The 14,172-nt window shown below is 43.6% G+C and overlaps 2 protein-coding genes across 4 annotated transcripts; one reads left to right on the top strand and one right to left on the bottom strand.

The window, feature by feature from the left end:
• Positions 1-4,964: 4,964 nt before the first annotated feature.
• On the top strand, positions 4,965-11,721 carry trip6 (thyroid hormone receptor interactor 6). Of its 3 annotated transcripts, none has more exons than XM_069672250.1 (11): positions 4,965-5,029; positions 5,518-5,564; positions 7,277-7,511; positions 7,669-7,772; positions 7,893-8,006; positions 8,082-8,663; positions 8,740-8,836; positions 8,940-9,109; positions 9,255-9,433; positions 9,527-9,647; positions 9,853-11,721. In XM_069672250.1, exons 3-11 carry the CDS (start codon positions 7,283-7,285, stop codon positions 9,982-9,984), a joined length of 1,728 nt encoding a protein of 575 aa, XP_069528351.1. In that variant the 5' UTR covers positions 4,965-5,029; positions 5,518-5,564; positions 7,277-7,282; the 3' UTR covers positions 9,985-11,721. The 3 variants fall into 3 exon arrangements, with proteins under 3 accessions (XP_069528351.1, XP_069528353.1, XP_069528352.1); XM_069672252.1 differs by having other exon boundaries at positions 8,743-8,836; XM_069672251.1 differs by having other exon boundaries at positions 5,518-5,552.
• Positions 11,722-12,771: 1,050 nt separating this feature from the next.
• Positions 12,772-13,193, bottom strand: sst5 (somatostatin 5). The gene is made up of 2 exons (XM_069672663.1): positions 13,065-13,193; positions 12,772-12,963 (listed from the first exon to the last, which is right to left on the bottom strand). Exons 1-2 carry the CDS (start codon positions 13,191-13,193, stop codon positions 12,772-12,774), a joined length of 321 nt encoding a protein of 106 aa, XP_069528764.1.
• Between the last annotated feature and the right edge of the window lie 979 nt (positions 13,194-14,172).

Genomic DNA, 14,172 nt, shown 5'->3' on the forward strand with positions numbered 1-14,172 from the left:
CTCTGATCAGCAGTGTGAGGGGCGGCTGAAGGGAGGGGACTCTTTATAACGTCGCGCAGGAAGCCCCCCGTACAACCAGAGTTGCTCATTTCCTCTTTCCTCAATGGCCCACGCGCACACTGGAAGCAGCGCAGGAAAGGCCCTGGCCCAGGCCCCGGGCTCCAGGTATTTTTAGTGGCCTATTAGTTTTTGTAAACCCCCATAGCTCCGAGCGAAGTAATGGCAGGAAAGCATCGTGTGTTTTTGTGCCACGCTGAGAAAATATATATGAGGACCCTTGGGGAGACCCGGTACGTGCCTGACTGTCCAGGGGTAAGAGCTTCAGAGTTTCCCCACCAACGCTTTCCTCCCCTCCGGTCCTCTCCAGGACGGAGGAAACGCTGCGAGAGGAAGCTGGAAGGGCAACTTATTGTTGGATAAACAAGCTGTGCCCTCATCATTAAGATTATATCATTTGGTTTTTCACTTATATTTTGGTTCAGGATTTCTAAAACTTTTCCTATGGTGGCCCTGAAGGTACCAGTTTGTCATTAACACCCAAAGAATTCACAAACTGTGAGTATTTTGGTTGAATGGTACTCAGACTCTAAGTAGTACTTGAGTGGAATACACCTTTAAGAATTTAATTACTTAAATAGTATTTGGGTGAAATAAAACATTAAACCTTTAAGTAGTTGGACAGGAAGTTGTGTTTTGGTGAAATACTTCCCCAATGCTCGTTTGGGGGAAACCTCCAGGGCTTAGAAGTCAAGCAAATGGGGAAGTGCCAAAAAATGCAGTTCCACAAGTGGCCACTTGAGGCTGGCTCCAAAAGCGAGTCCACCTCCATTAAGCCCCATGTTAAAATGCCACTTCATCATGTTTACAGCCTGGTGTTGATGTGTTATTTATTGCATTAAAGGATCAAAAAGTTAAGAGAAATTCTGGTATTTTATTTTAATTAGCAGGTATACTGTGCTCCCCATACCTAGCTTGTTAGCTTGTTCATTGTTAGCTAACCCCTCGCTCCTCTTTAGCGCCAACCTGCAGACAAAATATGGTCGATTCTGGCTCCCGAAAAGAAACATGGCCACAGTCAGCATGCCGAACTCAAACTAGAGGCCACATTAAGGTGGCTACATCCTTTCTTTATACAAGTCTATGATGAAAATACTAAAAAAAAACTAGCAAAAAAACTAGCGTCCTCGTTATAACGGCAGCTTCCTTTACTTTAGAAACATAGTAATGAGGGTTCGGTCCAATCAAGAACAAGACGTGTGATTCTTCCTTTTACATAATCTCAGGTTTCTGAAATGTTGTTCTTTTTTGACCTTCAGGGCCACCGTACTGTCTTAATTTCTCAGCATATGAACAGCAATGGTATTCAAAGGGAAACTGTGTCATTGCTGACTTGCTGACCAGTTCAGGTATATGAGTATTAAAAAGTGCTCCACAACAGTGTCCGGAAGCTTCTGGCCTGCTGCCTGAGAGCAGAGGCGTCGTGTTATGAGCACCAAAGAGGAAGGAAGCGCGACCAAATCGATCGTTGTACATGGGAGACCCCTTCCCCTGCACGGTGGTGAAAAACAACCTTCACCCCGCCCAGAGTGAGAGAAATGCAGGCGACAGATGTGCAGGAACTACCCAACACACACACACACACACACACACACACACACACACACTTGTGAATGCATCCTGCAAAGCTGCTCAGACACATGGATGAAAACGCCTGCGCAGGACATCCGTCAATAATAAAGCGAGCAGGAGACAAGGGAGGAGAAATGGAGACTGGAGGGGGCGGTGATGGAGCGAGGGGATGAGGGCACTGAGGTTGTGAATATCTCAAAAACAAGCGGAAAGTTACCTCACTGTCAGGGCGGCCTCGGGTTCACGGAGAAACACCGCAGCACAGTTAATTGAGGCTCCGTTAGAGCGAACTATGAACTGTATTTCCTCACATCAAAGTGTTTCACAGAACGACTCACTGAAGGAGGAGGAGGCGAATCGCCAAGGTTGACTCAGGGTGGGTGAGAGCTCCTTGCAGGATGATGCAACGGGGAGGAAGACTGTTTGAAGGTTTAGTGCCACACCCAACTCAGCTACAAAAGAAAAATATGGAATTCTGTGTTTAATTTTGAGCTGCAGCTTCCTGCTACGGAAGCCAAACATGACAGAGGCCCTGAGAAACACGTGCAAATTAAGATAAATATCTCCATCAATTTGACAACACGTGCAGCATTTAGAAAACGTGCAGCAAATGCTAATGCGAGGTTAACAGTAGTTATTGAGCAATAATGTCTGAATCATGCGATCACAATGTTAAAATAAACCAACATAAACTTACACTTTAGCACATTTTCCAACACCACTGACGAATAGCCGCAATGATTCACAAACCATGGCAACAACAAACATGTCATCATTTTTTATTTTGCCCAGGAAACAGTTCCTGCAGTTTCCGTTGTCGGCTCGGCCACTTGCAGCGTTTCTGTTTTTACAGCGTTTTATTTAAAGTGGCCGATTTTGCAGTTTTACTCTAACAAACATTGAACCAGACATTTTCTCTTTTATTATACTGTGAACCTGAGAAAACAAATGTAGTTTAACAGGGATAATGTCTGTTTCTTAACGTGAGAAAATCTGCCTTTTTTTGGGTTGAGATAAAAAAAAGAAAAATTTAAATATGATCTTAGCAATTAAAAATATAACGGCTGTTCTGGGCTTCCGCATAACCATGTAAGCAGGTAAAGTTTATAAGGGTGTAAGAAAATATTGTGTTTTAGTGATGCAGTATCGCTTCTCTAAAACTTGGTATAGATTTTTAATCAATTGTTTACCTGCAAAGATTGTACATTTGATATAACAGAGACTTTGATAAAAACAAATGCAGTGTTGCACTGTTCAGACTGAACAAAAAACAGTTTAATTTGTGTTTTTGTTTTGTTTTTTACAGTGTTTCTTAAATTAGATTAGAAATATTCTAATATATCGTCTAGTTTGCAGGATTGCAATATAGCACAATATATTGAATCGTAACCTCTGTATCGCGATACGTATCGTTTGATTATTGTCAATACACAACCCGAGAACCTAAGTGAGTAAAAAAATGTTCTATTCATTTATATTTCTGCCTCTAAGGACTTGAGTGCCTGCAGAAGAACTAGGAGACACTTTGATACATAATAAGATGGTGTTTGTTTTGCTTGGACCCAAGTAGCTTAATGCTGAGCTGCTACCTGTATTACAGTAAAATATATATTATGTGTCAAACATCCGACAACATGACCATGTTTGGATAAAACCCTTTGAAAATGTGAATCGGAAGCCGAGTGTTTGCTGGGGTTGTGGAGCTCGTGCGCGTGTCCTTGTGCTTTTATTTGTTTGCTTGGAGGTCGGATCAATTGTGTGCTTTGAAAAAAGGAAAAAAAAAAAACATAAAGGAAAACAACGATTAAGAAAACAGAGAGGGAGATGTAGGTCTCGGCTACTTCCAGGCATTGTGAGAGGAACGGATGAGAGGGGGGGAGGGGGGCGGTTGAGGAAAAGTGAGAACATTACTAAACAGGTTGGAAAATGGGCGGAAGCCATTCAGTCCATCCCGTTGGCAAGAGTTGCCAGCGCTCATAGTGACTTCCTGTTTCTTACCTCGTCTGTCAGCGACCATCATGACCCCTTTTGGGATAAAATGCAGAGCTGGAGCTGGTCTAGTGAACTTTCTGCAGCTCTTAAAAAGCAATTAAAATTTCAACATGTATTTAACTGTCACTCCTCGTCAAACCGAACAAAGGCGGGGATTCCCCTGGTTTTGTGGTTTCCTGGTTGCCTGGACAAACCATGTTGTTTATCTGATAATGTGCGATGCTTTGACTTCAAACCTCCCAGTCGGTGCCAAAGTGTTGATGTCTCTGGCAACAATAACAGATCTGATAAAACGGCCTCTTCCTGTGATTGCAGAGCACTCTGGACATATAAGGGCAAACAGCACCGAGCCGCTGGAAGGAGGAGCAGGGGGCGGAGGAAGCGGGGATATCCCAGGGAGCTGCCTCGGTTGTTTGTCCACCTATTAGGACAGACAGACAGGGAGATAAAAAATAAATAATGAAGTTATGAAACCCGACCTCTGCAGACGTGCCTCGGGGAAAGCAGAGGGCCTCCAACAGGGTGGAGCGGGAGGTAAAGGAGAAGAAGAAAGAGGGTGGTTGGGGGGTAAAAAGCAGAGGGACAGTTGACCCAAATCTCATGAACCACAAAATAATAAAGAAAGCACTTGACCTCCAGGTTCAAGGCGGCTTGCAGGGTGATAAACAACTGGGTTTGCAGGGAAAAGGTTTTCTACTTTTAGGCTTTTTCTCAAATATTTTTCATTATGTAAACTTTGCTGCATATATATGACTATCTTAGACATGTATGTATGTATTTATTGCACTTTGTAATTTTGACACAAACAATTCCTTTGGGATAATTACAGTTGGCTACAATAGTAGTGTGACATCTTTAGCTAGACATTTTTTATTTCCATTCATTACACTTTCTTTAAATGGGAAGGCCTTCAATATGTAAAATGTACTTTTGCTATGCTAATTTTGCATATAGCATAATCTGGTTTTTGTTGCAGTCTTGATTGATGCTTTTTTCGTTTTTTATACCCTGATCTCGAAAGTATTTTTTATTATTTAACAATATTTTATTTTTATTTTAATATCTGGAATTGTCAATATAATTTTATATAAGGGTTTATTTTCCCTAAACAGAAAATCGACCAAAATTACTTTTCTTAGTTTCGTCTTTAAATCCTTAGTATCCTCTTTGCCAAGGTAAATTACTGGTTTTTACGAGTGTGAATTTTTTTAAATATATAAATAAATATATAACGTCGAATTTTGTGTTTTTTTGTTATCAAAAAATGTATGTGACAGACCCCCCACCGCTTTCCACGCACACACGCGCGCGCACACTGAGCAGCAGTTACAGCAGGCAGCTACGTCACACATCGGGAATGCAGTGAGGATCTGCTGCTGCTGCTAAAGGCCTCAGGATCCGTCACAAAGTAGGTTAACGACGCGAAAGATAGAAGAAAGTTATTCCGGGATAACTTTCTCTTGTCTTTAAGCGTTTAAACGGCTGTGTAGATTGTGTTCGCGAGGCTCGTTTCAGGCGGTAGGTGTCGGTTATTTCATTGTTTCCTCCTCGGTTGTGTTTAAGTTAGCCTGGAGGCAGGGCACGAGCACCGCTCGAGTTCAAAACAGGCTAGCAAACAAGTAAACAAGCCTGTTATTAAAGTTAATTGTTGCTAATTATCCTTCATGATGGGTTATTAATCTGCCTAAGTTGCACGTTTTACTCACATTTGTCGCACAAAGGACGGGGCTGGAGAAACGATTGTTCATGTTTTCTGTTTATTCATTTAAGAGACGTTAATGCTGAGCGGAACAGACGTTAGTGACCGTTGAAAACGAGGAAATGTCGCTAATATGTGCCTAACGTGTTGTCTCTGTTCTGTTTGACCAATTGTATGTTGTTGTTCTTCTCTTACAGATGAGACTGAATGGAAGAGGAGAGACACTGTAAAGGTACTGTAAGAGGTAAGAAATGCTAATAGGCTGCTAATACTTATTAGACATACTAAATAAGTATGATTTTCCGTCATATTTCCTCACCAAAGTCGACTTCAGTCATGTTGGCATCTTTTAATGTTCAATTTAACTAGCTCATGTCGCTCCATAAAGCTACAGTGTCAAACACGTTAACTATATTAGCTTGTCTTCAAAATAAAAGCATGGAAATACTCAAAATGTCACAGTATATTAGAAAAAGTGCGCAAAAAAGATAAATTAAGTAATTAAGTGTAACTTAACCAGTTATTTCAGCTGTAGTGTACTTATTTTGTTATTGTATCCCTCAATTTCCAATGTCGTTAAAGTAATTCAGTTAGAGATATTTTATTTTGAAAATTAAAAACACCGGATGTTGTCTTTGTGTATTTCTTCTGTCTTGACCCTCGCGACTGTCATCAACTTTGACATTTCATGAGTTGCTGCGCCTTCTTAGCGTCCAGCAAGACGTCCAGACGAGATAATAAAAACACAAATTGACGGCTTTTGTGTTTTTAAATCACATTTGAATCACTCACAATTGGCTTTAAAGCGCAAAGTGATTAAAACCGCTGCGATTAATTGCCTGGCCCAGCCATCCGCGGATTTGAGTGTGTGCTCATCCGGATTCAGACAGGGGCTTAAATCAGGTCGATGGTGCAGGCGGTGTTCTCCACGTGTTAACTGTCAGTCAACCCCCGTGCTTATACTGCATGTTACAATAACTTGAAATTATAGTAAAAGTAAAACACAAATCAAAGGGCTTAGATAACGTGTTTAAACATTGTATTTCTGTATGTCCCCATCATCCCCTCATCCATCATTATAATCCTCTTACAAACAAGGACTTATGACGGCCACACGACCCACATACAATCAATGTGAGTGGGCTAGGCCTATTAATTTCTGCACACGGACAATGCTGATGTGCTTACAACCCATATAGGCATTGTGTCAGTCACACAATGGCTTTCCTAAACGTTATAGCAATACATACCTAAAATTGCCACGTTTCCCCCCCAACAACATGGTTAAAAATGATGAATCCATTATTTTATCAGCACAGGATCTTCCTTTCCACTATCTGCATCTTAATGAAGGCCCTTGGGTGCAAGTCAGCACTTTGTCGACTCAGCTGCGTGCAGGAGTGTTGTTATTTACCCCACAGAGAACACATGCCATATTGTTATGAGCCAGGTGTTCGTGTGTATACAGACACATATCATTACACAATATTTCCTGCCTTGTTTTTGTCTCCGCTTCATTTGTACTCAATCATAGCAGCGTGTAAACATCCACAGACAATGACCATTGTAGCGGACAACAGGCGAGGGGTAACCACCTGTTTGTGTGTCTGTGTGCGAGTGTTTGTGTGGAAGTGCACAAACACTCGCACACGTTTCAGGGCAATGTGCGAGCCTGCTGGAAATCCCCGATCCTTGCAGAATGGCCGCTCTCTTCCTGCTCCTCCACTGCATGCCCATTGTTCAATCGGTGTTTCTCTGTTGCCATAGGAAACAAAATATGAAGCATCCTTTAGTTTCCAAGGGTTACGTTTGGTGTAAACACACACAGAAACCACAGCTGGAAACACAGACAGAGCAAAGTCAATGCTATTAAACTTGAGAAAATAAATATATTATAATCTATATTTTAATAAACATGATAGACACAAGTTCCTTTTCTCTTTTCGATTCCTGAAGCCTGCCATGTCCGGTCCCACCTGGCTTCCACCGAGGACTCTGGATAGCCCAGAGCGAGCCGTCCCCCAGATGTCCCACTCTGCCGGGTCAGCGATCTACCGTGCCCCCAACAAGAAGGGGATGTCCGACTTCCGGCCAAAGTACGGCCAATACGACCAGAACGGAGGAGGAGGAGGAGGAGGAGGAGGAGGAGGAGGAGGAATGGCCAACAGATACATGGCTACTGGACCCACTGGTAAGAGGAACACTGGTCACACCATCGAGTCAGGGATGGGGGTCATGTTAAAGAATGACATACCCTCATAGCATCACTTACTTTACCTCGGTATGTCCAATGTCGGTCATGTCAAAGAGAGAGATGTCTTGGAAATAGTTTTGTCCTCTCTCATCAGGTGGGCCCATTCATCATTCGTCTAACGATCACTACTACACCCCTCCCCACGGTCCCAAAGAGGACCGCAACTGGAGCCCTCACATGGACAGCTACGAGCTGATGGTGGGTCTTAATTCAGCCACACAACAACAACATCTGTGACTTGTTTTATAAACTAAATTTGATGATAAAATAAAACAGCTTTTATAAATACACTTGTCTCTTATGCTGCTCTGTTGTCAGCATCGTGGACCTGAGAAGCCAGCGAGCTATCACTCCAAAATAGATGCTGATATTGACTCCCTCACCAGCATGCTCGCTGACCTGGACAGCCACCCACAGGACTCGAGTACACAAGTAGGACCAATCAAACTAAACATTTGTCTTTTATTACCGTAATCACCTTCACTCACTTATATTTCCTCCTGACAGCTGTACGACAACGTGCCTTACAACAAGTACCTCTCAGGGGATCACTACAAGCCTGCACACCAGAGCGCACCCCCTCCTCAGGCTCGGCCCTCCATGGGCTACCCCCCTCATCCCCAGAGCCAATACCACCCAGCGCCCCCTTACCCCAGCGACCACCAGTCGCCTCAATACTCCACCTCCCACCAGCAGGACTACTACTCCTCCTCTCCGACCCCTAAACCCTACCCGCAGCCCGTCCCGGCCTCCTACACCACCGCCTCCACTCCCACCGGGCCCAGGTTCAGCGTGCAGGTCAAGACGGCGCAGCCCGTCACCTACTCTCAGACCGGCAGGCAGGCGGAGCAGGCCTACACCCCGCCGCCTCCTCGGCAGCACGTGTCACGCCCCCCTCCCCAGACTCAGACAAGTCAACAGGGGTGGTACCCGCCTCATCCCGGATCACAAGCTCAGGAGATGCACTCAGAGGGGGGGTACAAGACGGGCAGCTCAGGAGGAAGAGTCAACCAGGTTCCAATGTCTAAGAGGGGGATGGAGAGTAATCATTCAGGGGCTGCACAGAGTCCTGCTTATCAGACCAGCAAGGTAGACACACACCTACATGATGATTATCTCCAACGGTCACATGACGACATTCAAATGAGATCCTCTTTCCTTCCAGCAGGGGTTGACGACAGCCAGGCCTGAGGAAGAGCTGGACCGGCTCACCAAGAAGCTGGTATACGATATGAACCACCCCCCTGTAGAAGACTATTTTGGTACGGCCGTTAATTATTGCACTTTATGACATCACAAACCTGCCTTTTTTAATACACTGTATAAACAGTCATTTGAATTTGTATGCCAACCTGCTTCGTTCAGGTCGCTGTGCCCGATGCGGTGACAACGTGGTCGGTGACGGCAGCGGCTGTATCGCCATGGAGCAGGTGTTCCACGTGGAGTGTTTCACATGCATCACCTGCCACGCCCGTCTCCGAGGGCAACCATTCTACGCCCTCGATAAGAAGAGTTACTGTGAGAGCTGTTACATTGTAAGTAAAGGAACACATGTTTCAGCATCCTAAACCAACCGTGACCTGGCCTGATTTATATTCCTACATTTCCTGGTTTGAGTACCTCTTCTTGCATTGCTTCTCTGTTGTTCCTGCTCTGATCCACACACCTGTTTCCTCTCAGAGTACATTAGAGCGCTGTTCAAAGTGCTCCAAGCCGATCCTGGACCGGATCCTGCGGGCCATGGGGAAGGCGTACCACCCTCGCTGCTTCACATGTGTGGTCTGTAACTGCTGCCTGGACGGGGTGCCCTTCACCGTGGATGCGACCTCTCAGATACACTGCATAGACGACTTTCACAGGTATAAAGACTGCTTGTAACGTTACGTGGACTAAGATAGAAGTGACGGGCTTGTCCACTAAGTGTAAATGTTGATGCTTGTTCTACCTAACAGGAAGTACGCACCTCGCTGCTCAGTGTGCGGGGAGCCCATCATGCCTGACCAGGGACAGGAGGAGACCGTGAGGATTGTAGCTCTGGACCGCAGCTTCCATGTCAACTGTTACATCTGTGAGGTGAGTCTGCTTTAGCTGCAGTTACACCGGACAGGATTAAATGACACTAAAGACAAGATACATGAAGACATTTACTTTTAAAAATGGCACTTTGACAGGATTAAATGACCTTTATATTACCGTACTCTCTGTAGTAAATGTGCACCAGATTTGCCGGTTTGCTCCACGTGAGAGTGTTGAGTTAAACTGTGTGTGCACTCTTCAGGAATGTGGTCTCCTGCTGTCCTCCGAGGGAGAAGGTCGAGGCTGTTACCCGCTCGACGGTCACATCTTGTGCAAGGGCTGCAGCGCTCGGCGCATCCAGGACCTCTCGGCCAAAATCTCCACTGACTGCTAACAAACATCTCCCGCTCCACCTTTTCTGCCCCGTCACCTTCCTGAATCGTCAACATGCTACACTTTATAGACAGAGAGTACTCTTGTTGTGCTTAGACTCTTGAGCAAGCTTTTCTTAGTTGCTCTGGTAATGATGGGACATAAACGTTGCTATAGCGCCCTCTTCTGTTGTCAAGCTGCAGTTTCCGTTACTGATTTCCCACCAGATGTTTAGATGGAGCAACTTTGTCATTCAGAAGTCCTACTACATTTTCTCTCTTGTTTTGGGCGCCCCATATTTCATGTTTAGTTCAGTATTAGTCTGACAGTGGCCTGACCTGCAGGCAGCTTGGGCTCCACTCACCATTCATCCACACCGGTACTGCTCAACCGTTAGCTTGCACATTATTAGCACAGTCAAAGACAATGAAGGTACAGAAGGATGTCATAGTTTTAGAGGATTTTGAGGGATTTTTTTTGCAGAGAAGCGGCACAAATAGTAGTTAGAATGTTGGCTTGTTGAAACGATCCGGATCTGTATATTTGTAAAACATTAAAGGTGCTGAACTGCCTCCAAACGAGCGCATTAAAAGCACATAATGCAACAGCTGTGACTGTACATAACAGACTGGTGTAGTTAGCTGCAGAAACTGTCCCTGACTGGAGAGCATGTAGCGTTTAGCGCAGTGACGTAGCCTCATAGCAGGAGAAATGTAGACGAAGGAATGTGTAGATAACTCTGCATCACAGGTGTTCTTCTTTAGCTTTTATTTTACGCTCGTACAATATCTGCTTACATCTCTAAATGACATCATGTTCGTTAGTTTAAACTCACAACAGGTTTTTTTTATCATGAAAATAACACTTTTGAATGTCTGTGAAACACAATCTGGTTTAACGTTTGTGTTCGCTCGATACTTGACTGTTACATTGAAGTCGATGGTGCAATGAAGTCAAACACTTTCTCACGTCTGGAGGAAATCAGGGTGTTGGTCACAAAGCATCCTGTCATGTGACGCTTGAGCCTCGTGTGAAGAGTTTATTAATGTGCCATTTGGGGAAAAAGTGAAATTATGTATTTTTACCCACAAAATTTAACAGTTTTTGGACTAAATTTCTTCACTTAGGTTGATATTTTTGTTCATTCTTGCACACGTGGGCCAAGCTGTCACTCTTTGTTATGATTGTGTTTAACCGCTTTGTCTCTCCGTCCGTATTTTGTACGTGTGTAACTTAAAGGGCTACAGATTTAAAGCCTTACCTCAAGGATGTCATTCAGTGTCATAATAATCCTTTTTTGAAACTGTTTTTGTGTGTGTGTGTGACAGAACTTGATCGTGATGAAGGGTCCTCATCTGTTGTTAATTTATGTCATTATGTATATATTCTGTGTTTGCATTAATCTGCTTTTTACCATCATTTCATTCACGCTCAGAATCGTCTTTTTTAAAATCCTGACCCACGCCAACTCTGGTGTCATGACATGAATCATACGTTTCTCTCCCGGTAACGATGTGTCATTCATTCATAATTAATCCTTCGTCATCCTTACTGTGTGTTCAGTTTGAAATGCTGTGAATTGGAGCCTGTAGATAGGAGCCCGCGGTACTGCAGCAGCCCTGCGTGCGCTGCTGGATTAACGAGGAGAAGAAGGAGGTTACTGAGGTAGAAATGTTAGTTACATTGAAGGGAGAGTATGAGAGCACTTTGGTGGATTTTCTCCTGACACAGGTTGTAGTTACAGAATAATTAAAAAGTGGACAAGTCAATCAGTGTGTTTGTCATCTTTTAAAACTTAAACCAGAATATTCTTGAACCTGAATGTCTTCTTAGGCTTTGTCTGAAAATAACCCTGATGATGTCATAGTGATGTCATGAGGGATGTTCTGGCTAGAAGGTGACAGCATCTGTAAAAATGTAGCTGTGGCTGGCAATCTTTTTCTATCTATAGATGGACGACGCCACTTTCACTAACCAAAACAAACACTTAACGTACCGAAACCCCCCGGAAAGATTCCTCACGTCGACGTGTTTAACAGCAGAACAGCTGCTTGTGTTGCTCTGAAGCAGATACTCACAGATATCAAATCTTGCTGTTCCTCCTCTTCTCTGCTAATCCAGAACAGATTGGCTGCAGGAGTCGTATTTGTCAACAGAGCTGTCAATCATGAGGTCACGCCCCCTTTTTACAGCATGAAAGAACTAATTAAAAGTAAACTTGTCTGAAAAATGAACACTTGGATATAAATCAGCATGATAAGAACTAACTATGATGACAGAAACCATGTTTGAGAAACATGTATTTTGATTTTATGGTTTGACTCATGTCCCATCTGTTAACATGGAGGAGGCGGGGCTTATGACCTATACTGCAGCCAGTCAGCAGGGTTTGACAGTGAAGACAACAACTCCCATGATCCCTTGCTATTTCACGACATAATCAAACAGTCTTTTGTTGTTGTTTAGAGACCCCAATCTGCAGGTTGAAAGGTTCATTAAACAAGCAGGAAGGGTCTGACAAAATATGTAATCGCATTGAATTATGGGAAATGTAGGATACAGCTTTACTAACTCTGACATTTTGGAAATATCAGACTCTGAAGCTTTAATTTGGGGAATTCTTGTTTAAATATATCACCAGTAAGTTTTTAAATCACTGCAACGCCTCTTTAAGACACAAATAAGAAATAAATCTTGTTTTAAATCACACATTTTATTTCAAACACTGTGTACATCCCTGCAAACACCTGTATAGATGAATTTATCCTCCTTCAGTTCATAACAAAAACAGAACAGCTCTTCTCTTGTGCTAACACGAGGTGAACGTCTTCCAGAAGAAGTTGCGGCAGCCGGCCTTGCGCTCTCTGTGGGAGAGGGGAAGATGTCGCCTCATCACCTCCTCCCTGACTCCCAGCACCTCCTCCGGCTCGGGGAGCATCTCCTCTGCTCTCGCTGCCATCAGGTCGGACACAAACTTCAGCAAGAGCAAAGAAGCGAGATCCTACAGGAGGAAAAAAAAGCTGGAATATTTAAAGGCCGTACCTGAACTTTTTATTTCAGCCGTTTAAATCTTTGTTGTTTGAATATATATGAGTCACTCACCTTGTCGTTTGTGAGGTCTTCTCTTTGTGTTTCTGTCAGCATGTCTAAGTGTGGAGCGCCGCTGACCTCCACCAGCAGCACAGAGGAAAACAAAACAACAAGAAACACCTGAACCTGAAAATGAAGCATCCCTGATTCTCTCGGTCCACACTGGAGATGTCCAAAGTGCTGCCTGACTGTAACAAAACAATGAGAAAGTGACGGCGGAGGAGCTGGGTGTTATCACTGTTTGAGTGGGACGTGTTGAGCTGATAAATCAGCCTCTTCCTCTTCAAATCCTCCTCATCCTCAAGCCAACAGAAGGATGTGATTGGTGGAGAAGCGTGGCGAGGAGGTGTGTGCTGGAGGTGATGAGCAGAGGTGTCACTGGACAGGATAAGGTCATCATTAGCCGTGACGACTTGGACAAAACTTCCTCTTAAACACGTCCAACAAAACTTCCAACATCAGACTTCCTGTTGGATTGGTGCTAATAAGTTAGCGCTAACTTTTTATATGAAAAATTAGATGCAAACAAAGTTTAAAGCGTACATTTTGATCATTTTGAGTCATATAGATATTTAATTATGTCAGTAATGATTAGCTGCACTTGCTTTGTATGTGTCTTGAACGCAACATGAGGCCTTCATGCTGTGCAGAGCTGTTAATGACACGATGTGACTCAAATGTTAATGAGGCTGCGCGGACGCTGCTGACCACTCTGACTCTACACCAGCCTCTGTGTCGTCACTTTGAGTCAGTGGAAAACAAAAACAGAGAGCATCTAAATGTCAAACTGCAAATAAAACAGATTAACAAACAAGATTAAAGTCGAGGTGAAATGAAAAATGTCATTTTAATCCTTTTAGGATAATATTGTGCATCTATTTGACAATATAAGCCAAAAAACAAATTACAGAAAATCCATTTCTTCGTATTCTTATATCAAAATCTGATCATTTTTTCTTCCGGTAAAACTAAATTTCACGTGTGCCTACGTAAGCTAGGACCAAACAATTTCAACCAATCAATCTGCAACATTTAGCCGCAGAGCACCACGAACGCTCGGTCAGTTAGCTAGCTACTGCGCTGTGGAGAATGTCTGTCTACGCCCACTTCTCAATGATCC

This window comes from Semicossyphus pulcher, unplaced genomic scaffold, assembly GCF_022749685.1.
Source record: "Semicossyphus pulcher isolate SPU_LCO1_2020_fin unplaced genomic scaffold, fSemPul1.0.p SCAF_21, whole genome shotgun sequence".
NCBI classification, from domain to species: domain Eukaryota; kingdom Metazoa; phylum Chordata; class Actinopteri; order Labriformes; family Labridae; genus Semicossyphus; species Semicossyphus pulcher.

Excerpts from the sequence above, each read along its gene's own strand:
- sst5 (XM_069672663.1), bottom strand. The coding sequence starts at position 13,193 with ATGCTTCATTTTCAGGTTCAGGTGTTTCTTGTTGTTTTGTTTTCCTCT. Across the intron at positions 12,964-13,064 it reads AAGACCTCACAAACGACAAG|GATCTCGCTTCTTTGCTCTT; the intron begins GTGAGTGACTCA and ends TTCCTCCTGTAG.
- trip6 (XM_069672250.1), top strand. The coding sequence starts at position 7,283 with ATGTCCGGTCCCACCTGGCTTCCACCGAGGACTCTGGATAGCCCAGAG. Across the intron at positions 8,837-8,939 it reads CCCTGTAGAAGACTATTTTG|GTCGCTGTGCCCGATGCGGT; the intron begins GTACGGCCGTTA and ends TGCTTCGTTCAG. Across the intron at positions 9,434-9,526 it reads TGCATAGACGACTTTCACAG|GAAGTACGCACCTCGCTGCT; the intron begins GTATAAAGACTG and ends TCTACCTAACAG.